The sequence below is a fragment of the Panthera tigris genome, chromosome D2 (assembly GCF_018350195.1).
Source record: "Panthera tigris isolate Pti1 chromosome D2, P.tigris_Pti1_mat1.1, whole genome shotgun sequence".
NCBI lineage: Eukaryota > Metazoa > Chordata > Mammalia > Carnivora > Felidae > Panthera > Panthera tigris.
Window position 1 is genome coordinate 45968293 of NC_056670.1, and position 23675 is coordinate 45991967.

Below are 23675 nucleotides of genomic sequence, written 5' to 3' on the forward strand. Positions count from 1 at the left end.
ACCTTATAAACTCTTCCAAGAAACTGGAAAGGGAGCACACTCCCAGCTTATTTTATGAGCTAATCTTGAATGCAGAACTGAAAAAAGACAGTATGGGAAATGAAAAAGTCCAGGCCAATCTTATTCATAAATATAGCTAAAAAAATCCTAAATAAAATATTAGCTAATTGAATTGGGCCCTGGATCTGCTTCTGAAGATGGATGAAAGGGTTGTAGAGGAAGCCAGCCAGACATGGAATATAGGCTCCCTGTGCACAAAAGGAAAGGAGATATGCACAAATGACCTCACTATACTGATAAACAAGACAGCATGCCTTGGCTGCACACCTGTACCTTCTAGAGTGCTGTGGCTGTGCTCTGGCAGCTTGGCTCCAAAGCATCTCAGTCAGCAGCCCCGCCCAGAAATTTCCAGTGGAGGAACCCACCACCCCCACACTGTCTGCTCCTAGAATGACCATGAGGTCCATCCCACCCTTCCCTGAGTAAACTCTTAGATAAGCTGGTGCTTTTAAAGCTGGAGTTAAGAACACAAGCAACCCATAACAACTAGAAGCTAAAATAAATAAATAAATAAATAATTAAATAAATAAATAAATAAATAAATAAAATGAAATGAAACGAAATAACATTTTAAGATTAGGAGGGAATTTCAAAAAGAAGAGGTCTTTCACAAATGTCTGGCTACATCAAGTAAAGTAAGAGTGAGGATGTGTAAGTCGTAGATTTTGTAATTTGTAAGATTGTGTAAAATTTGGAAGTCACTTGGAGGTCAACTGGGGGTCACTGACAGGCCTGGTGAAAGGTAAATTGTAGGGTCAGAAGTGAGGTGAGGAGAGCACCGTAGAAGTCAAGATAGAAGAAAAGGAGAAGAGAGTAGAAGGAAGTTTCAAGGCTTAAGGGACTTGAGTCTGGTTGTAGGCTGAGGAGGAGGAAGCAGTGGAAAAGGATGGTTAAAAATACCAGTGAGAGTATCGCTATTGATGGGACAAGTCCTTAAAGGAGAGGGAAGGTTTAGAGACAAGAGGGTGGGTTACAAGAGAAAGTGTGGGATCCATGCATAATGACTGAGGCAGCTAGTTGAGAGGGAGGAGCGAGACAGGAAGTCGAGAAGCAGTGGAGGGACAGGAGGTTGAGGTTTTGGGTTCCTTGAAAAAGGGACAGGCCAGCTCATTCTGAGAGTGAGATGGTCCCAGGGGTTGGGGAGAGGGCAGAATTTGACATGGTCTCCATCTGATGTTCAAAGAAATCTAATCCAGACATCTCAGTGCTGTCCTTAGTACAGGGGTTATGTGACACAGGATAACAACCAAAAGGTTCAATTATCCATGTTTCCCAAACTTCAGGTAGTTGGTATTATGTAATTTCTAAAGAGCTAGGCAGCCTCCAATGGCAGCTTCTTACTGTCAGTGCTCTGGAACAGAAACAGGGATATGCTTCTGTGGGAAAGGTAAGGGCTCAGGAACACACAAGATTGTTAGGTTCAGTCTTAGACTTTCTCAGTTCTCCCGGCTCCCGGCACTGACGCTGGCATAGCATTTGTTCAGTGACTGCCTTCACGAGTGACTATTCCACGTGTTTAGGCTCTTAGACTCCTCCAGACTTGCACGTTGGGGTGCCATGCCTGCCTACCACCACCCCTACCGGGGCCACATCAGCCCACACCAGCTCTCCAAAATGGCAGCTGCCCTCCTCTGTGTGTTCCGGGTAGTGACTGTGAAACAGGGGCTGGAAATCTGTTAGTGTTTCTGGCTTAAGAGCAATCCACTTATTTTACCTTGATTTACTTTGCATTCACTCTTTTAAAAAATTTAATGGGTCCTTATTAAGTGCCCATTATGTGGCATGTGTGGTCCTGGGCCCTGGGGACTGGAGAGGGGTGGTCTCTGCCTCCACGGGCCCCCTCATAAACTTGGGTCCTCTGAGGCTCTTTTGCTTTCACTCTTAAGTAAGAGGATGGAGCCATGGCCACCTGCTTGATTCAAGTGAGGTCGATTATTGACCCTAGGGGTCACTGTCTGCAGGAGATGCCTGGGGGGAGCACAGGGGAGAGACAAGAGAATGGGCTCCATGGTCAGACAGACCAGGCTTTGAAGCCAGCCTCTGCCAATTAGAAACCATGGGGCGCCAGGCAAGTTACTTAGTCTCTCTGAGTCTTCACTCTTCTTAGCTACTAAATGCAAATAATGATATCCTTTTAGGACTTACAGGGTACTTCTTGCCTCTAGAACATGGCCTCATTTAGAAGCGTGAGCTTTCTTTGCTGCTCTGTGATTGCACTCTTGCAATCCCATGTCGGAACCTTTTTAATTCTGGGCCTTAGGAAATGTCAGTATTTAGAAGTAAGAAATGGTCAAGCTCTCTGAAAGGAAATAGGCATGAGACATGAAGGCGTGCCATCAACTGTGCCCCAGAAGGATGGTTAGCCGCTGTATTTTGTTTACTGTGAATGATAACGACCTGAGTGATAAAGTTCACTCTCAGAATCACAGTGCATCTCGCCTCTGTGCACAGCTCGCAGAGCAGCTGTATAAGGGAAGGTGTGGGCGGTGCTGCAGGATTTATGGAGGAAAGAAGTGAAGAAACTGATGCATGCACAAGTTGGGTGCGTGGTCGCGGGAGCATAAACCCAGACAGCCAAGACTCAGCTTCTAACTCCAGTCCTACCACTTGCCAGTGGTGAGTGGGGCCTGTCACTCAACTGGTCTGTCTCAGCCTCTATTTTCTCATCTCTAACTTGGGAAGACTGGTATTTGCCTTGTAGGCTCCAGCGAGGATGAACTGCGTTTGGGGTACGGCTACACGGGCAGCAGGGCTGAGGGCCAGACGGAGGTGAGGGCGAGTGTCCTTGGTTCAAATCCAGACTCACACGGAAGCAGTGGGCAGCAGCAAAGATGGGGAGGAGAGGAATGGCGTCTGAGCTTCCCCCCGGGGCAGGCCCCCTCTAAGTTCTAGGTGTCGGGAGAGCGGGTCAGATTCTTGAGCAGCTAAATCGTGTTAGTGAATTTCAAGCCTAAGGAGCTTGCCTAAGCAGCTCTGTACCTGCTTACACTGCCTGGAATCCCTTCTTCACACACGTCTTGGTTTCACTGTGTGTTTGTTGTCCCCAGCTCTGGATGAATTCTGCAGACAACCTGGAGCTCTCCCTCTTTTCCCATTTTGTGGAAATCCTTCGATCACCAAGGTAGGCTGGGCTTTGGCAGTGCGGGGGGCTAGGACTAGTGGCTTCATGCCAAGAAGGGGGACTGAGGGGACAGGACAGCCAGTGGCTCAGCAACCACGGCCTTCTCCCATTTCCAGACCACTGGACTCCCAGGTGACAGCATGTCTGTCTGGGTCTGTTTGGGCTGCCGTGACAAAATATGATAGACAGGGTGCTGAATAAACAACAGAAACTTATTTCTCACAGTTCTCGAGGCTGGAAGCCTAACATCTAACATCAAGTCTAACATCAACATCACTGGCAGATTCAGTGTCTGGGGAGGGTCCCCCTTCCTGGTTAACAGCAGTCTCCTTGCTATAGTGTCACCTGGTGGGAGGGGCGAGGGAGCTCTCTGGCATCTCTTTAATAAAGGTGCTAATCCCATCACTAGGGGATGTGTTTACCTCCAGAGACTGTACCTCCAAATCCTATGGTTAGGTTTTAACACATGAATTTTGGGGGGGACACGAACATTCAGTCGTAGCAATGCCCTTCCCAGTGGCTCACTTATGTGGGGCAAGTCTGTCTCCCTGGTGGATTTGGGCCTCGCACCCTCTCAGGGGCTCAGTATATGTGGCCAGCAAAGGAAAACACTTCTCTGTGTCCTGTTTGCCTCCCAACCCACTCTCCCTCTAAATGACTTCTCCAAGTCACTTTTTAAATCATTCAGGGCTCTTTTGGTTGCAAGCAGCAGAAATACAACTCAAACCAACTTAAGGAAGGAAGGGAGGGAGGAGGGAGGGCAAAAGGAAGGTTGAGAAAGGGGGAATTTATTGGCTCATACATTGGAACGGGGCAGATCTTCACATGTGGCCGGGGGGCACTCACACTACTTCATCTGAGACCTGTCACCTGTCTTGTTCATGCTTTCCTCCGTGCTGGCTTCATGTGGGCAGACGGCAAGATGGCTGCTGGGCAGCTCCTCAGGGCTGGAAGTTCAAGAGGAACAAGACAGTCCTGTGGAGAAGGAATACAGAAAAACAGGCTGCTTAGTGCCATGATAAGAAAGAGCACAAAACACAGTGAGAGCTGTGAATACAAACCACACACAGAACTGGGCTGGTTCTGCCTCAGTATCAGGGATGTGGAGGTTGGCAGAATTTGTCCTGTTAGTACTGAAAAGACAGTTCAAGAAGGAGCCATCCACCCAGATTCACCCTCCTTCACCTTTTTTTTTTTCTTTCCTTTTCCCACTTTCTTTCTGTACTTGTTGTTTTCTTAAAGATGATCATTTATCCTGGGAGCTGTTTTCTTTGGTTGAGTAGAACTTACGGGAAATTGAATTTGTGATTATCCTAAGAAGGGGGATGCGGATGCTTGAATTCTGTCTTTTTCCCCTTTGACTCCCAGTGGTGTGTTCATCCACTTTGTGGTTTGGGGCGGGCAGGAAGAGCACACACCCCAGACAGACTCGCCAAGGGCCCCTCGCTCCTGGCTGTTGGAGAGTGCTCCGCGGTCGCATGCGAGTCTGCTGTCTTTGTTCTGAGTTTTCTGAGACCAGCCTTAGTTTTCCCTGAGGCTTGGAATTTAAAAGTCAATAACTGGGGGTTATCTTTGAAGGCAGTTTCCGGGGGGGGGGGGGGTGGAAGGGCATGGGAGGCTCATCCCTGAGCAACTCTCGGCAGACACATATTCAATGGGTGTCTGACAGCATTTTGATGAGTTGCCAAGAGAGCATTGGAGTCAGAGGGCCATGGAGCAAGCCCAGCCTGGGAAACCTTTTTAGCAGAAACACAGCAAATTTGGTTCATTCCAGTAAAAGCTTTTACTGCCTTTCTCCTGGGCTCACCAGGGAAGGACCCCGGAATGCTGAAGTTGCTCACCAGGCACAGCTTATACCCAAGCTCGTCTTCCTCTTCAATGAGCCGGGCCTCACCTTCTCCAAGATCCCCACCATCATTGCCATCCTAGGCTGTCAGCTGAGGGGCCACTTCAGCATCCAGGACTTGCTCAGGTACTGTGCCACGCTTCCCAGGGGGAAGGGCAGAGCCTTGGGACTATTTCACAAGGGTATATAGGCCTCAGTTCTCTCCTGACCACACTCAACCCAGCAACATTACCCTTCAGGGCAGTGGCAGGTTCCATTTCCTTGGAACCTTCCAGAGGTTCTGTTCAGGGCTGAGAGTTGAGAAAAGGGGTGGTTCTGCAAGACTCCCCTCAGGGCTGTGTGCTCACAGCTCCCTGGTGCCCGGACGTACTTACTATGCCAAGAATTCAAGTTCCTGTGAGCACAGTCCTCCTCATCAGCCATTGACCCAACGTGTCTGCTTTTTGCAGACTTCCCAAAGGACAGTCCCAGTTGGCATGGTACGTAGCCTTTTCCATCCTCAGCACTCTCTGTTATGTTGATCTGGCAGAGCCAGAGTTAACTGCTCTGATGATAGATTTTAGAAGTCTCTGGAAACACTGCATTGATCACAGAATAATGTGATCGGTCTCAAACCCTCCCTTGAAGCCGATTTGGGTGGATCTGTGTAGAAAACCTTCATATGTGTTGAGCAGACGTGGGTGGAGCCCACCACTGAACATATCCCTCTCTCTCTGCATTAAGAATTGGGCTGTTTATTGTCTACACCCTCAAGCCTTCTTCGGTGAATGAGAGGCAGATCTGCGTGGATGGAGGCCTGGACTCCTCAGTGTCTGGTGAGGAGACCTTTCTCAGACACCAGTCTGAAAGCAGCAGGATGGCCCTCAGGGCACCCCTGAGAGCCACCTGTCATGGGCCCATTTTGTAGAGGGAAGGGCTGAGGCAAAGAAAAGGGAAGGTACCCACAACTGAGCAATTGTTCCCAAGGAGTGCCTTGTGAGGTCATAGTGTTATGAGTAGGGTTACAGTCATATCAAATTGTTTATTCTTCCTTCACAACCTGGAATGGCTTCTAAGACCTCCAGGATAAAACTCAGTTCCCTGTAGGCCAACAGGTGGGATCCTTCATGACCCAGTTCCTGCTTACCTTCTTGGTTGAGTCCTTCCTACCTCTGCTCCTCTGATGAGCCCCAACTTCAGCACTCTGAGCACCTGCACATCCTAATATGTGATGGTCTGCCCTCCAGCCATGCTTTGTATGTGTTGTTCCCTTGGCAGAAATGCCTCCCCTGTTCCACCCCACCCCCTGCTTTGCCCACTGAGTTAACCGTTCCTGGTCATACCGAGCCAGGTGAAGTCACCTCCTCTGGGCTTCTAAAGTCCTTGCACTTACTCTAATGCACAGGTTAGTGATTTGTTTTTTTGGGTCTCTCTCCTCCCAACCAGGTGCAGAACAGAAGCTATGTCATGTTCCCTCTGCTAGGGCAGGTGTGAAGGGAACTTGGTCCTGGGCCCTACAGATCTGTGCTGTCCAAGATGGGAGCCTCTAGCTACATGTGGCCATTTACATTTAAATTTTAACTGGTAGAAATTAAATGCAATTAAAAATTCAATTCCTCAGTCACACGAGCTCCATTCCAAGTGCTCGATAACCACACGAGCCTAGTGGTTACTGTATTGAACAGGAGAGATAGAAAACATTCTTATCATTGAAAAAGATTCTATTGGACACTCTTACTTAGTCTAGAAAAATGATCTCTTATCTTTAGGTCAAACCTGAATTGTAGGTATTACTATTCCCATTTTGCAGATGAGGAAACGGAGGCTCAGAGATAGAAGACCTTTGGGGCCAGAATCCAAATAAAGAGAAATCTGATTCCGGTTCTCCAAACTGCCACATCAGTCATGTTTCTGCATTCACGTGCCCTGAATTGGTTGTAAAATAAGTGGTTAACCAAGGGAATGAATGAATGGATAATGGGCCAAAAGTAAGCTTATTCAGTGAGCCCTTCTAATATGGACTGCATTCTGAACTCTACAACGCAAGCTCTATTTTTAGTGCAACATTGATATGCTGAAGGTTTAGCCTGGAAACACATTGAGAGCAGGAATTGAGATCGAGTACTAAAATCTTCACCACTCTGCTCCCAGTGCCTCCCATAATGCTCAGCATGTAGTAGGTGGTCAAGAAATGTTGCAGCCTGTGATAGTGAAAAAAAATTCTTCTGCTAGAAGATAAATTTGACCTTGTTATTTTTAGGATTTTGGGGGGAAGTGGATAGGAAGCAACAAAATCATCTCCAGTTAAAGGGAACTTTAGGAACATGTCTTGAAATTCTTTTTAAGCATTGCATGGAAGTCTAGAACTGAATGCCAGAATTTTGAGTCCCATCCATGCCCCAATTCCTGGGTGAACGAAGCATTTGGTGAATACGATTGCTTACTGCAGCAAATAGTCTGTCTCTTTACATCCGTTTTCTCTCAAATCTGAGTTTCCTTATTTTGTAGCTGGAAGCCAAACATCTGGAAAGACAATCTGGCTCAGAAACCAGTTGCTGGAGATGCTGTTCAGTGTAATATCTTCTTCCCAACTTCATCTGTCCTCTGAGTAAGTAGTTCCAGGAAGAGCGATTTGGCATGGGGTTGCCTCATACAGGGTGCAGTATTAAAACCTTTTCTTAATGAAAAGTTTAGCATCTCCGAGTCGGTTTTCGGCAATGTGTTGTTTCCTGTACCAGTCAGAAAGAAAATTATATTCTCTCCACCCAATAAAGCAGACCTTGCCCTAAGATATTCTGATGCAAATGTGAAATGGGCATGAGTAAGTCAGAACAGATTTGGTATAATTACAATAAGCTCTTTTTGTCACCATAGCTGTAGTGTAATTGTTATTGTTTTGGCAGTTGTGACAATCACTGATTTTGATGTCCTGTACTTGGCAGAAAATAGAACGCAGAAATGGTTAGCCTAAATAACATCTATCAAGGAAAAGGCTTGCCAAATTCTTCTGCTATTTACTGTCAGTTATTTAGTTATTTTTCCAAGTTGGAAAAGGAAGTATCTGCCTTCAATTAACTTTTAAAACAATGTGTAACCATGAAATTCCATTAACTCTCTCCCACTGACTGCCTGCTTTATATCCAACTCCAGAGTCATCCATTCAACCACTATTTGTTGAGCACCTACTGTGTGTCAGACCCTGTTCCTCACTCCAAGACTGCAGTGCTGAGGAAGTCGGTCTAGGTCCTTGCTCTGCTGGGTTGGCATTTTAGTGTGTTCGTGTGTTTGGGGAAGGGAGGAATGCTGTGGGGAGTTATCCCTCAGTAAAATGGCCTTGCAAGTAGTGCTTAAGAAGTCTTTGTATTTCTAGAATCAAAACATGGTAGAACTGGAAGATGCCTTGGAGATGAGCTAGTCCAACCCTCTCTTTTTTCATCTTTCTGAATGAGAATATAGGGTGGTGCTTAAGCACCAGGGCTCTGACGTCTAGACCTCCTGGGTTCAAATCCCAGCTCTGCTCTCAGAGACTTTGGGGAGGTTATTTAAGTCCTCTATGCCCTCTTCTACTCATCTATATGAGGATAAGAGTAGTACCTGCTATGGATGGAAATTAATATGTGACTAGCCCCAAACATGGTGTCTGGGACACTATAAATACTCCATAAGCTAAGTCTTCTCATCATCATCATCTCACCATCACTGCCCTCATCACCATCATCATCATCATCATCATCATCAAGGAGAATGACCAGAGCTCATCAAAAGCTCTGCCAAAGTCAGCCAGTTAGTAAACAGAGGCAGGGATAGAAGAGAGGGCAGTTTCTTGACTTCTAGTCCAGGGGCCACAGCCTCGCTGCCTAGTCTGGCAGTTGATGTTGAGAACCCTGCCTAGCAAAGATGGGCCCTTCTCTGGTTCCTAGAGGCAGAGTCCTTTGCTGAGCCATTGCCCCTGAGGTTTGGTTGCCACCTCCCTACCCTCCAGTCCCCTCTAGCAAATCTGTATTCTCCAAACTCATCATTTTAAAATTCATTTTTGAAAGTGACAGTTAAAATGTGGTGGTTTTTTTTTTTTTGCCTAAATTGATACAGATGCATGAATACTGGACTATTCCATTTAGATTAATTTTGATCAGTATATCTGAAAAGGGAGTGACTTAACCATTATGTGTTTTATGCAACTGTATTGATGTAATTAGATGGGTGGCTGGTCAGCCCCTGCAAGTATGAATACTAGTGGGCTAGGGCTCTCAAGGGGCCTGCGCATTTTTACATCGTTGGTACAGTTTCCAATTGCTTTGAAGAGCTTTGGCCAACTTACATTGCAGTCATTCATAAACATGTTCAGCCATTTAACAGCAACTTTGCCAGCATTTTAGTTTACCATTCTTTAAAAATATCACATGTACTTCACTGAGTGATATCCAGATCAACCTTAATTTGCCTCTCCTAGGTGACTAGCGAGGCTGGAAATTATTTGTATTTTCTGGATGTGTTATTTGCTCATGGACTGAGAGATATTTTATTGCATTTTTCGACCCCCCCCCCCCCCAGGACAAAGGAAGAGATGTTTTTGAACCTGGGGCCTGACTGGTTCCTGCTCCTTGTACAGGGCCACGTGCATCCAAGCACCACGGTGCTGGGGTTGAAGCTTCTGCTACACTTTTTGGCAAGCCCCTCCCTCCGCGGGCGATTTAAAGAAGGCCTGTCTGGGGGATCCTGGGTGGAGCGCAGCTTCGAGGGAGTAGACATTGTGATAGGTGAGTGTGCAGCCTTCTCCAGGAGGCAGGACACCTCCTCATCCTGGGCTGCAAGTGAGGACCGGCCAAGCTCCTTCCCCTAGGGGCCTTCATGCTCTCACAGTAGGATCACCTTGACCTCTGATCCCAATCAGTCCCAGTCCCCTCTTACTTCCTTGTCAAGATCCCTTTATGTCCTGACCGCTTTGCAGACACGGGGGGCTTCCTTCCATTCCTCAAGAGCTCCTCAGCTTTTTTCCTCTTCCTGGGATGTTGCCCCCAACCCACAACACCAACATGGCTCTCCTGGATGGTATGGGTTCATCCCTCAGGTCTCAGTTCAAATGCCACTTCCTCCAGGAGAAGAGGGTTCCCCTTGAATTAGGGCCCCTCTGTTATACTCTCTTTGCCCCTATTACTTTTCTTTATGGTGTTTATCACAATTCACAAGCAAATATTTATTGGGGCATTTAATTCCATAATGTCCTTCCGTACAACTACATCGTAAGTACTTGGTGAGGGTCTCGGGTTCTGTATATTTTGTTGAAATGCTATGTCCTTATTGCCTAATACAAAGCTAGCCTTTTGCCTCTAAGGTGGTAGGCACTAAGTATCTGTTTCTGAATGAATGAATGAATGAATGAATGAATGAGTGTGTCTGAAATAGGGAAAGGAACTCTTATTGAATACTTTCTTGTGGTCATGTGTGTATGACATATATTTCTATCTGGCATTTCTATGGGATGGGTAGGTGGCAGGGAATCCCTTCATGTTCCCAGTCCCCACCTTGACCAGAAGCAACAGCAATTGTTCTCAACTGGATTTTGTGCCCCTTCCACCTGATCAATAGATAACCTGAAGAGCCACCCTGCCATGCCTGACCAGAGCCCCTGCCTGCTTCCTGGGTTCCGCGTCTTGAAAGACTTTCTGGGCCACCATGTGCATATTCCAGAAGTCTATCTCATTGTGTCCACCTTCTTCCTGCAGACGCCACTTACAGAGCTGACGGACGGGCCCAAAGTAGGTTTTTGGGGTACTCCCTGGGATAGAGTGACATACCTGATCTCATTCCGTGTGACCGAGGCAGTTCCCTAAGACTCTCCACCGCTACCTCTATCCACTTCTTCCAACTCATATTGTGTTCTCACCCGCTTCCTTCCCTCACAGAGCCACTCCCTTGTCTAGCTCTTCAGGTACTCTGAGTTCTTGGGCTTCTGCCTCCCATCCTCCCTGCCAGCAGCTCTCTGTTTTTATCAGTCCCACTTTTAAGTCTTTCCCCTTCTGGGCATGGCTAGAGAAGTCACATGATCATGGGCATGGGAAGGGAGGCGGGTTGCTGCCACCACAGAATTAGAACCTCAGTTTATACCTTCTGAAATAGTGTGTCTCTTGACCTTAGCGAAGTGCCTTGATTCCCCTGCATTCTAGAGTAAACCGTATATGCTCTTCAGACTTCTGCTCCAAAGCCACCCTTTGCTCCAATGACTTACTTCACAGTGGGAATGGAGGGCCCCAGAGGGAGGTACTGCTTTGGTACCCTGCTCTCCACCACCTGGTCATGCCATGACCCTCTTCATCACCTTCTCTCTGTTGTCACTGGCAAAGGGTAGTTTTTCCAGGCTGATCTGGATTCCTTCCACCCCTTTCCTGAGTGATCTCACTAGTAGTTGACCCTTCTTTCTCCTGTACTTTCAGCATCTTCTTTTCTATGGACTCTTTCCTCAGAGACCATAAATATGGTGAACTGTGTCCCACCTAAAACCAGAAACTGACCCCTTGATTCATACTCCTGGCCAACTGTTTTCCTATTTGTCATTGTCTTGTCCTTCCTTAGCCACATCTCTCCTAAGAGGAGCCTCCACTCATGACACATGGCTTCTCACCGTTCACACACTCACTCACTCATCCAGGTCTTCGTGAGCTCCCATACCTGCGGGATCAGGTTCAGCATCCACAGCCAGTGCCAAGACCCTTTGCGATGGGGTGTCTGACTTGTCTCTCCACCCAGCTTCCTTGCTTACCGGCCCTTTGTGCCGTGAAACCCCCGAGTCACCTCCCTAGTAAGATCAGCTGCTTTGTGCTTGCCTCCCCTGTGCCCTTAATGAGTTCTTACTCCCATGTCACCTGCCTGATGAGGGGTCCTCCTTCAAAACACAGCTCAGATGCCACCTCCTGATTAGATCCCTGGGCACGGGGAACCACTCCCTCCTGTGTGTCTCAGCACACCTTTGCCTTATATGACACTGACACAGTTACGTGATTTCCTCTCTCCTTAGCTACTGAGCACCTCGAGAACAGACTCCACTTCTTATTCACCTTCCTGGGCACCTGACAAACAGCAGATTCAGAAATTGTTTCTTGGTCTCAATTGAGTGGAGTTAAACTGCGCGGAATGGAAATTGGGGGAGGGGCATGGCCCTGCAAATAGAAGGCTAGAAAATCCACCTCCCTTGCATATCCTTATATTTGACCTACCTAAATCTTGATATATGCTAATGGTATTATCGATCGCCCTTCAAAATAAAGTTCTTAATATGCTGTGCTAGGTTCACCGAAACCGTGCATTTCTATGTCTCCAAGAACGTGTTGTAGGAAACAAACATCTGCTGAATGTCAGGACCCATGATAGACGTTTTACAAATTTTATTTCACCTGATATTTATAATGATCCCATGGGGTAGAGAATGCAATTTTCATCTTACGGAGAAGGAAACTGAGTTGCCAAGAGGCTGAATAGCTTGCACAAACCCAGCTTTTCAAGAGGCAAAGTCAGATTGCCCTGCTGGTCAATTCCACGTTCCCTCTGCCACACTCTGCACTGTGCTCAAGGCCTTTGAATTCCTCCTATGTCCTCTGTAATTGCATTTACAAAAATTCATTAAAGTTGATTGGGACCTCAAACCAAACAAAAGAGCTAAACTTGATGCAGGTTGTGTGGGCCTGCAGCATCTTATAGGAGGTGTGTATTTATTTCCCTCACACGCCACTGAGTGGGCTGAAGTTCTACGTATGGGCCAGCCACCTAGGCTGTTACTATGCCGTTTCGTCTTTCCCACTCGGGCCCCCTGAGAAACATGATGCGCTGGCTGGAAAGCTGGTCCCACTGGCACGCAGCCATATGTCTCTCTATAGTCCTTGCCCCCTCTTTCAGGACAGCCTGGATGCCATGCTTCAGTGGCTCCTGCAGAAGCACTACAGTGAAGAAGTCCTCCGGGTTGGGCTGTGCACCGAAGGTGCCCTGCTGCTTCTGGAAATGCTGAAAGCCACCATGAGCCAGGTGAGACCCATTCCTTACATCTCACGAGGAGGCTCTGATGGGAAGACAACTTTGGAAGGGTCACCTTGGCTTTTTCCAGCAGCTTCCTGCTAATGCTGATAATTAGCAGGTGTCATCCAGGATGCCTGATAGAAGAGGTGTGGGGGTTCCTAGTGATAATTTAGGTGCTCAGTGAGAAACTCAGCCTACATGTCCCCAGTGGAGTTTGCGTGCTCTGTCTGGAAGACATCTGTTTTCCATTTGTTTAAATATTTGAGTTCCTTCACTGAGAGATTTAATGCTTTCAGTCAAGAGAACATTTCTGAGCAACTGATTTGGGTCAGGAGCTTAAGGGGACTGGTGGGGGTGGAAAGGGACCTGTTCCCTCAAGGAGCTCACCCCCGCTGGGACAGGCGGGCCTCAAACATGAGGGAGCTGTGAGGTAGAAACCTGTTAGAGAAGACAGATGCCCACCAACTACTTACATGACACCGAGACCCATCTATTCATGCCTTCAAGGTCCATCAGAGGTAGGTGGAGAGGTTATTTTCAACGTGGAGTCAAGTGTGAGGGGGTGAAGGCCATGAGGGCTGTGAATGGGAGTAATTATGAGCCAGATCAACAAGAACTTGCATGAAAGGCTGAAAACATCTGACTTCATTCTGTAGACACCAAGGGTCTTGGAGGAGGCTTGATTGTGTGTAGGGAAACCTTATTGCTTCTGGGAAGTGATTCATGCTTACATTTACAGTTTCAACAAAAGACAAAGATGGAAAGTAAAAATCACCGTAATCACACCCATCCAGAGATAACCACTGTGAACTTTAGTGGAAGCTTCTCCCACACACCTAAGATTATACCACGTCCTTACAGAGGACTGGGCCACATAAACCCCTCTTGCCTTTGTTTCCCAAACAAAGGAAATTTATGTTCTTTCTCAAAATGTTCATTGTTGTAAAAAGTCTGTAATGAACTTTCTTGAGCTGATCAGATCCTTTTTCTCTCTAGTTTGATGTTCTCCTTAGCGTGAATTCTGAGATGTGGGATAGTGGGTCAGTGTCCTTCGTGTTTCTTTTGGATGCACCTCTCAGGAAGGATGCATTAGACATTATACATACACCTCCCTCCATCTACTGTATATCCTGCCATCTTGTATGGGGGTGCCCAGCCCAGTCCTCACAGCCTTAGCAACACCGCCAAACTGGTGATTTCATGCTTGAGTTCTCTTGTGTTCAGTATTAGTGAAATTGCTAGCATTTTTTCATATGCTTATTAACCGTCTCCATTTATTTTTCTGTGAATTGCCTATTTGAATCTCTTGCTAATTTTTCTCTGTGTGTATGTGTGTGTGTAATTACGCTAAGAAAGTACAGATCACGCTTTTTGCTCTTTTTAAAACCAGGAATGTATTTAATTTTCATTGTATACTCTATTAGCATGTAATTAGGTGATCAGCTGCTTTTTTCTTCTAACCACTTACGTACTGTGAATTACATCAACAGATTTTTTGCATTTTTGCAAAGATTCACTGAGTTCCTCTGTTCTTATTCTTTCAGTATACTTCCTTATTCTGTTTGTAACTATTTTATTTAAGACTTTGAGTTCATGTTTATAAGTGATAGCAGGCTGCAGTTTTCTTTTGTTGTATGTTTGTCAGGTTTTGATATCAGTATCATGCTAGCTTTATTAAAAAAACTTGTTCTTTATTTTATTCAAGAAGATGTTAAATCCATAATTCTTATATTATTTAAATTATTCCTATGAAACTTCTTGGGCCTACATTTTTTCCATTATTGCTTTGTTTAAGCTCTTAAATGTCTCTTTGACCTTGTTTAGGTAGTAGATATTTTATTCAGCTTGCACAAACGGTCTCTTTTAATTCATTTAATTTCTGTGTTATTATTTCCCCCTTCTTAGTCTGTATTTGTAAGCTCATGCTCTCTTTACCCCACCCCTTCCCATTACCTAAGGATCTGGGGACTTGAGGATTGATTTAAAGAACCAACTTTGGATATATTCTCCTGATATTTTTCTGTCTAGTTCTACCATTTTGATATTCAGCATCCTCATTTTTTTTTTGGCAGTTTTCTGGAGTTAATGCGATTGCAGTTTTAAAGACCTCTTGACGCGCATTTTTCTTTTCTTAAAATTTTTTTTTTAAAATTCAAGTTAGTCAACATGCAGTGTAGTATTGGTTTCAGGAGTAGTTTCCCAAGAAGTGCCCTCCTTAATGACCATCACCCATTTAGACCAGTCCCCCACCCACCTCCCCTCCAGCGACCCTAAGTTTGTTCTCTGTATTTAAGAGTCTCTTATGGTTTGCCTCCCTCTCTGTTTTTATGTTAGTTTTCCTTGCCTTCCCCTATGTTGATATGTTGTGTTTCTTAAATTCCACAGATGAGTGATGTCATGTGATATTGGTCTTTCTCTTTCTCTGACCGACCTAATTTCACTTAGTATAATACACTCTAGTTCCACCAACATTATTGCAAATGGCAGCATTCTTTTTGATCTTTCATTTTTTTGATTGCTGAGTAATATTCCATCATATATGTGTATATATAGTGTATATATATCTCACATCTTTTTTTTTTTTAACGTTTATTTATTTTTGAGACAGAGAGAGACAGAGCATGAACAGGGGAGGGTCAGAGAGAGAGGGAGACACAGAATCTGAAACAGGCTCCAGGCTCTGAGCTGTCAGCACAGAGCCCGACGCGGGGCTCGAACTCACGGACCGCGAGATCATGACCTGAGCCGAAGTCGGCCGCTTAACCGACTGAGCCACCCAGGCATCCCTCACATCTTCTGTATACATTCATCAGTTAATGCATATTTGGGCTCTTTCCATAATCTGGCTATTGTTTATAACACTGCTATAAACATTGGGGCGCACGTGCCCTTTCAAATCATCATCTTTGTATCCTTTGGGTAAATACCTAGTAGTGCAATTGCTGGGTCATAGGGTAGTTGTATTTTTAATTTTTTGAGGAACCTCCATACTGTTTTCCAGAGCGGCTGCACCAGTTTGCATTCTCACCAACAGTGCGAAAGGGCTCATCTTTCCACTCATCCTCGCCAACATCTGTTGTTTCCTGAGATGTTAATGTTAGCCATTCTGACAGGTGTGAGGTGGTATCTCATTGTGGTTTTGATTTGTATTTTCTCTGATGATGTGTGATGTTGAGCATCTTTTCATGCATTTGCTATCCATCTGGATGTCCTCTTTGGAAAAGTGTCTATTCTTGTCTCCTGCCCACTGCTTCACTGGATTATTTGTTTTTTGGGTGTTGAGTTTGATAATCTGTATCTTTATAGATTTTAGATACTAACCCTTTATCTGATATGTCATTTGCAAGTATCTTCTCCCATCCTGTCAGGTGCCTTTTAGTTTTGTTGATTGTTTCCTTCGCTGTGCAGAAGCTTTATATCTATTTGCTCCACATCCTGGCCCATGTCTTACGTTGTCAGTCTTTTAGATGTTAGCTACTCTGCTGCGTGCATCTGTCCTTTGGAACAGACAGCATTATGTCCACTGAGCAGATATAGAAACCAAAGCTTACAGGGATTAACTCAGGCAGGGTCACAGAGTGAGGGCACAGTGGACACATGTGGGTCCGGCATCGGCATTACAGTCCAGGTCACTGCCGTGCCTAAGAATCTTCAGGGGTCCCTTCTGCATAGTGCATCGAATCCAAATTCCTCTCCCAAAAGTCCAGGTCTTATATCTGACCTTATCTTTCAGCTCCTGTGCTGGTCACTGTGAAAATAAACCTGAAGTGGTAAAATGTTTCCTTCAATCCTCAACAACGACCTTCTGCAATGGGTCATATTGGGATCCTCGTTTCACAGAATGGGGGCTGGAGGGGTTAAGGAACTGGTCCAAAGCTACACTATCAGTAAGTGGCAGAGACAGCATCCGAACCAGGCACACTAACTCCAGAAAAAGCCCTTGGAACTCTGAGCTCTGGCATCTCCCATAAATCTGACATTGTGCTCTAAGAACCTCCATAATTATTTGGTAGATGCAGGTGACTTTGGAAGCAGTGTCTCTGTCTACCTGCGTAGCGCAAACCAGACCCTCACCAAAATCCTGTGAAGGGGATTTTAAACTGCTCTCTAATGGTTCCATGCGTGCTGCCTTTGTTTCCACAATTAGGTTTGTCAGTTCCAAGTCCTTGGTAGCTACTTGGTAAACATGACATCTTAACTCAAGTACATACAGCCAGGACTCGAGGCAAGCTGCTGGGAAGATGAGAAGTCACAGATGGGGGAGGCTAGGGCTGAGAAACCTGACATCCACCTGTAACATCTGTAGGAGGAGGCTGAGTCCAATTCAGTCTAGTTGTTGGTGTGGCGCCATTGTTGGGTGACTCTAATATTAAGGTTAGTCAATTTTCAATTTCCAGACTATCCATTCAGGATATAGCAGGACCTCAGGCAGCCACTGGACATACTGCGGCTGGAGTCAGTCTCCAGACAAAGTGACTGGTCATGACTGCTCAAGGAAACTGGCCTTCAGTGTGGCACTCGTGTGCAGCCAAGATGGAGGCTCGGCCATATGGCCAAGGCCAAGTTCTGGTGTGCTGGCAAACAGGTGCCCAGATCCCCTCGGGATACTGGATATCAGTTCAGCGTGACATGATCCATTCTAGACCCCTGGCTGGTGGGGAAGGGGCTCCTCAAGACCTGCCAACCTCAGACAAGGTTTGTACCGATATTAGCCAGGGTAGGGTCTACAGCTGGAAGTATTAGCACTGGGCTGCGGAAGGCTGGAGTTGACTCTTACTGGCAAGTTCCTTGAACACAGAGGCCATGTCTAATCACATACAGGTAGTATAAGGAAGACAGCCAGACTTTGTAGCCAGATTGCCTGGGTTCAATTCCTGGCTCTGTCCCTTACCTGTCGGGTGACCTTTGGCAAGCTACTTAACCGCTCTGTGCCTCTGTCTTCCCATCTGTAAAATAGAAGTAGATGTAGAACTTACTTCAGAGGGTTGCTCTGAGGGGAGAAGAGGAATGTGTGTGAAGCCCTTGGAACAATGTCTACACGTGTTAAACCCTTCCCCAGCTGAAGACCAGTATCCCTCGCTAATCCATTGACTTAGGTGTCTTGCAATTAGGCATCTTGTTGAAAGTCTCAGAAATGCCTAGATTTCAAATCCTCTGGCTCCCCTGCAGCCATAGTCATGCTCCCATGCATCGCCTCTTATGAAGTATGTCTTCAGCCCTCAGCAGGCTCTGGAGATGATGCCTGGGAACAGACCTTCCCTGCCAGCGTGCTGCACTTCCTTGGCCTTGTGCACAGCACCTACCCCCAGGACCCTTCCTGGCGGGCCCCGGAGTTCCTCCAGACGTTGGCTGCTGTCACCTTCCCTCTGGGAACCCACAAGGTAGGACACGCCACTGCCCTGCCCAGTGAGAGCAGGGGTGAGTGTCATCATGCTTCAAGGGCGAAGGGCAAAATTCCTCCCTACCTCCACCCCAAGTTAAAATACATTTTAAGGCCACTTGCCTGAAACATTAAGTAAACAACTTGGGTAATTTTCCTTTTCTTGGCTGAGATGCAGCTTGAGTTCTGAGTTCTGCGATTCAGTAATTTTTTGAGTTGTCAGGAGTCTCCGTAATGAGAAATTTGAGGTAGACGGAACCCAGTTCTATATGGAATATCCCCACTGCTAAGGTGAAACAACAAGTTACATCCCAGGAGGCCAGTGGCCTATGCACCAGCCAGGAGATGGGGAACAGGAATGTCCCGTCTTCTGGTCTCAGGACCCTCATCCTGTTTGCAGTCCACGACTCAGGACTCCGTGCAGTCAGAGGGTTTGCTGAGGGCTCAGCTTAGAGCCAGACAAGCTGATGTTGGAAGGGCAGAGGGCCGACTGGGTCCTGAGAACATGGTGTGCATGTAGGCCACAGGAAGAGGGGCCCGGCAGGCCAAGGGAGCCCAATGGGCTCGGAGCATCTAGGAGCTGAGAGGAGCAGGTAAGGACAGTGTGAAGGGAAGGCAGGGGCAGGAGAGGAAGGCCAGACAGACCTCCCCTCATTGCCCCTACCACAGTGCAGTAGGAACCCGAGACCGCCCCGCAGGGAGGGTGAACTATGACGCCTGTCTCCGAATCCATAGCCATAGCTAAAGAAACATGTTAGAAAGCATGCCGTGGAAGGTTTAGAAGGTTTAGAAGCATAAGTGGGAGGTTTAGAAGCCATGCCATGTGCCTTGTGGGTATGTAATATTTGCCCCATAATTATTTGCTGAACAACCAGATGAATGAACGAAAGTGCTCTCTCAGTTAATCTTTTCTAGAAGTGTGTTCATGGTGACAGACAGCATCTACTGAGCACCTGCAGCACTTAACCTGGTGCTTGGGTTAACCATACGAGCACCCTGGGCGGGTGGTGTCTGTAAGAGGAGAGTGAGAACCAGAGAGGCCGAGCGGGACTGGCCAATTTCTGCTGTGTTTAGTGGGAGCCGTAAGACCCGTCTCACAAAACGGCTGAGAGAATGAAACTGGCTGTAGCTTACATGACTCACGAGTGACAGAGCCAAGATCGAAACCTCACTCTCTCGCCCCAAGGCTCATGTCCTTTGCGTCAGTCAGTTTAAAATACAATTCAATGGCCAAATAAAGTTTGAGTAACTAGTTTTAATGAAAAAACTAAATACAAAGATTAGAAGATTTGCAAGAAGATAAAACGGTTTGGTGGGCTAATACCAACTAAAGGAGCATATGGGGAAAGTAAATGCTAAAAAAAAGATGCAATAAAGAGCAAAGGAAGTCACTATGGACAGCCCTGGAGAGGTGGTGGATGGGACAGAAGCCAGGCAGGGAGGAAGGACAGTCCTACAGACCACCCCTCCCCAACCCCCAGACTGGGGCCTCTGGAGGCGGCCCGGACCCCGAAGTCCACGGCCTGACATTCTCGGCCCAGGTCCCCACCTCAGCTCCTACACCCACAGGCCAGGCTTGCCATCTGCCTGCTAAGTCGGGGTTCCAGCCGGCCGCCTGCCCGCAGCTCTGGAGCACACTCTGACCCGGGGCTCTTCCTCCTCATACTCAACAGTTCCTGCCTGGGGGGAGGTCTGGCCCAAAGTCACCTCCCCAGTGACTGCAGATGAGCCAGACCCTGTCTTGGGGCTCCTGGCTCCAGTGTCAGAGCACTTATCCCCACACCTCCTAGCCTTGTCCCAGCTCCAAGTCAGCTTCAAAAGGCCTTTGTTGCACAGAAAGTGTGACAAGCCCTCTTCACGCAGAAGGCTGGTGGCCACAAAGCTTCGATATGCTGTGAATATATATGGCATCTTTCCAGTCAAGGCCGCATGGAGCTAATTAATGCAGTCACCACCTCCCTAGGTGCCATTAAATTCATTTTATGGCTTAATTAAGAATGGCTGTGTTAATTTTATGAATGAGCAAAGGGAGGTGCTGACAGATGAATGTGCATGAAAAGTTCATGGGCCAGGAGTCAGAAGCCCCCAGCCGTATGTCCTTGGGTGTGTCATTTGGCCTCCCAGCGTCCCCTTGTCTTCCTGGACGCATCTGAGCCGATGACCCCTGCCTCATTGATCTCCCAATATTTTTATAAACATAAAAATGAGAAAGTGAAGGCCAACGTGCTTCAGGGACTTGGATGCCAGGACTTGAGGAAGTCCTGCTTCTCTCACTTGAGGGTCCTGTCTGTCGACATCAGCCATGCCTGGCAGGCAGTAAAGGTGAGTGAGGTCTCCACCAGGAGGTGGGAACAGGCTTTCTTGACCATAGTTCATGGGGCCAGGCCTTGTCATATGTGCTGTTCTCTCATTGTATCTTCACGTCTTTGTGGGTCCTTTTCATCATTGCCACGTGGCTGATGGTGAGCTGTGGCTCTGAGGAGGGGAGTGGCCTGCCCAGGACACACCCTGGGCTTCATTGCTTACCACCGCAGTCCTCTCTTGCTCCATGCTCTGGTTCTTTCCATGGCTCCCACCTATCTCGTGTCCGGAGACCATAGCCCCCCACCTTATAAGCAGTGGGACTCTGGAAAAGTCTCTTTCCTCCTCAGAGCCTTGATTTCCTTATGCGTTTAATAAGAATCCCACCTGTGCACACCTCAGAGGTGAATGTGAAAGCACTTTGAGGCAGGGCGGGCTGCTCATACTGGGATTCTCTTGTCTTTGAGGAGCCCATGACTCAGCCTGCCCAGAACGCCAGCAACCCCGGGGTTGCGACTGAAGGCGACGGCATTGCAGAGGGCCTACAGGCTCCTGCCAAGTCACATCCCGCCCGGAAGCAGCTGAGGGATTTCATGCAGCTGCTCTTGAGGGAGCTCTTGCTGGTAGCCTCCAATCCCAAGCAGTGGCTGCCATTGGAAGTGCTCCTGGAGGTGAGTTGGAAAGGGTGTCGTTGGGCCACGTGCTGTGGGAACAGGTCTGGGAGGGCGTGGGCACCACAAGGGCAGGGTATGCCCAAGGAGACCTGAGAGCTGATGTCTTTTGAGAGCTCACCTAGGTCTGTCGGTGAGCCTCCTTGGCTGGTGGTTGAGAACATTTCCTGGGACGGCAGTGATATGGTGGGAACCACGGACCCTTTGCACAGCAGGGAACTCACCAAGCAGCATGTGAACAGATGGAAGAGGGCAGATTTTAGCCAGGTTCCCAGAAGGAACCTGAAGCAGGGATTTTGGGGAAGTGACTTACCAGGGGCTCTGCTTTCAGGGGAAGCGGGGAAGGAATGCAGAAGGAGATGGGGAAGAAGCTAGCTAAGAAATGGTCTCAGCCACAGCCTGGTCCCACGGGGAACACAGGTGTGCTATGTGCGTCCCAGAGTTGGCCTCACCTTGAGGCATCTGCCTGGTAGTCATTGCCTGTGGGTGTTCCACAACTTGCTTCCTCCATCCAGCAAGCGGGCGTCACCTCACCAGTGAGGCGACTTCATCAGCAGAGGGCAGTGCCCTGGAGAAGGATAGTTGTGAGCTCTCTGCAGCCTACGCTCCCAGCAGATGTAGTATTAGCATATGAGCCGGTGAGCACTAAGTGGACATGATGGTCGTGTGGCCACTCTCTGAGTCCCCAGTATGCTTCCAGGCTTCTCCAGACAATGCCACCAGCCAAAAGAAACGGGATTTCCAATCTGAGGTCCTGCTTTCCACCATGGAAATATTTCACACGACGAGTGGAGGCAACATGCCCGTGCTCAGAGGTGAGTGGGGGTGACTTTCTCCTCCTTTATGACACAAAGCTTCTGGAAGCTGAGCAGGAAAGCCAGTGTGCCCACCAGCTACTGACCCAGCCTCCGGGTCACAATGCTGCAGTGTTTCTTAGGAGCCATGGGAAGACGTCCCCCACCTGCACGTCAGCCCCTCCATGACTCTGTGATGGGACCTCCCAAAAGCTGCCTCGAGGCCCCAGGGGAGGCATGCTTTCCACTCTCCATGACACCCTGCCATCACTGGGCCACTCAGAGGCAGAAGCCCTCTGAGCTAAAATCAGTTCTCCTCTGGCTTCAGTAGGATTGGCCTCTTCCCATGAGGGAAGTCAAGATGTCGACTGGAATTTAACATTCTTCTGCTCAGCATCTTTCTCTCTGCACCCAAGACTGGGCACAGCAAGTGTTTCTTAAATGGACGAACCTGGATGAAGACACTGCCATTGCCCTAAGAAGTTCAGACTGAAGCTTCCTTCAGAATACTTAGTTCCAGAGAAGCTGTACCTTCCCAACAAGATTAAACAAAAGTCCTCTCTGTGGTTTCTGAGCCATGGAATCCTTAGTGACATGGCTTACTTATCTTCTGGACTCTTCTTTGCCCCACAATGTGGCAACCCTGACTTTTGGTCTTTCTTGGGGAAGGGCAGTAAGGTAGAGCAGTGAAAAGCGTAAGCTTGCTATTCCCACTTCTGCTCTTGGCTCTGCCACTAGATGGCGATGTGACTCAGGGCAGGTGCCTGAAGCTGTGAGTGAGGATGGCAGTTGTGGCTAACTCAGGGGGTCGTTATAAGAATTAGCTGAGACCATCACACCCGCATCTGAGCACAGCGCCTGCCATGATGGTGAGCACAGACAGTTCAACGTGGCAGCTTCATCCTCTGTCCCTTTATCCTCTGTCCCAACAGGGCCTCGGGTCACCATGACAGCCTTCCCATTTACCATATGCCTTAAATGCTCCTCCCCCTCCCCCCAAATGCCTACTGGAAGAAATGCTGCTCCTCGTCTGCCTTCTCCCCACTTGGTTTATATCACTGACTACATTGTTAAAGACCTATTTTTTTTTTGAGAAAAAAAATGTGTGTACATCGGGCACCTACTGTGTGTAAGACCCCATTTTCCAGCAACAGGGTATACAGAAGGTTACAATGGGGTATACAGAGGTGAGTGAGATGTGGTTGGTTACCGTGAGGGGCTTGAAGACTGTCATGGAGAGAAGACCATTTGAAGTCTGATGATTTCTCAGACCTGGTCTGTGTCCTCCCACCCCCGCTCCCAGGCAGTAAAGAGCCTCAGCCGAATGCAGAAGCTGCTTTGACTCCTTCACTCTCGAGCATCTCCTACTTCACCCAGAAGCTGGTAGAGAAACTATACAGTGGGATGTTCTCAGCTGACCCCCGACACATTCTTCTCTTCGTCATAGACCACATCATGTTGGTAAGAACCCTGGGCTGGCCATGGTGGGGGAGAAACTCCCACTGACCCACCAAGTGTC

The 23675-nt window shown here is 47.6% G+C and overlaps 1 protein-coding gene across 9 annotated transcripts in view; it reads left to right on the forward strand.

Annotated features, from left to right (window-relative positions):
• WDFY4 (WDFY family member 4) overlaps positions 1-23675 on the forward strand; it is a 306252-nt gene that overhangs the window by 128082 nt on the left and 154495 nt on the right. For 6 of the 9 annotated variants that reach the window (XM_042959970.1, XM_042959972.1, XM_042959973.1 and 3 more), the window contains 11 exons: positions 3108-3181; positions 4992-5153; positions 5751-5842; positions 7515-7614; positions 9558-9763; positions 10593-10762; positions 12894-13019; positions 18227-18391; positions 21159-21362; positions 22063-22177; positions 23460-23617. In XM_042959970.1, coding sequence (XP_042815904.1) covers positions 3108-3181; positions 4992-5153; positions 5751-5842; positions 7515-7614; positions 9558-9763; positions 10593-10762; positions 12894-13019; positions 18227-18391; positions 21159-21362; positions 22063-22177; positions 23460-23617 — 1572 coding nt within the window. Of the gene's footprint in view, positions 1-2511; positions 2668-3107; positions 3182-4991; positions 5154-5750; positions 5843-7514; positions 7615-9557; positions 9764-10592; positions 10763-12893; positions 13020-18226; positions 18392-21158; positions 21363-22062; positions 22178-22487; positions 22731-23459; positions 23618-23675 lie in introns of those variants that run through there. The other 3 variants (XM_042959974.1, XM_042959975.1, XM_042959976.1) reach the window with 3 other exon arrangements.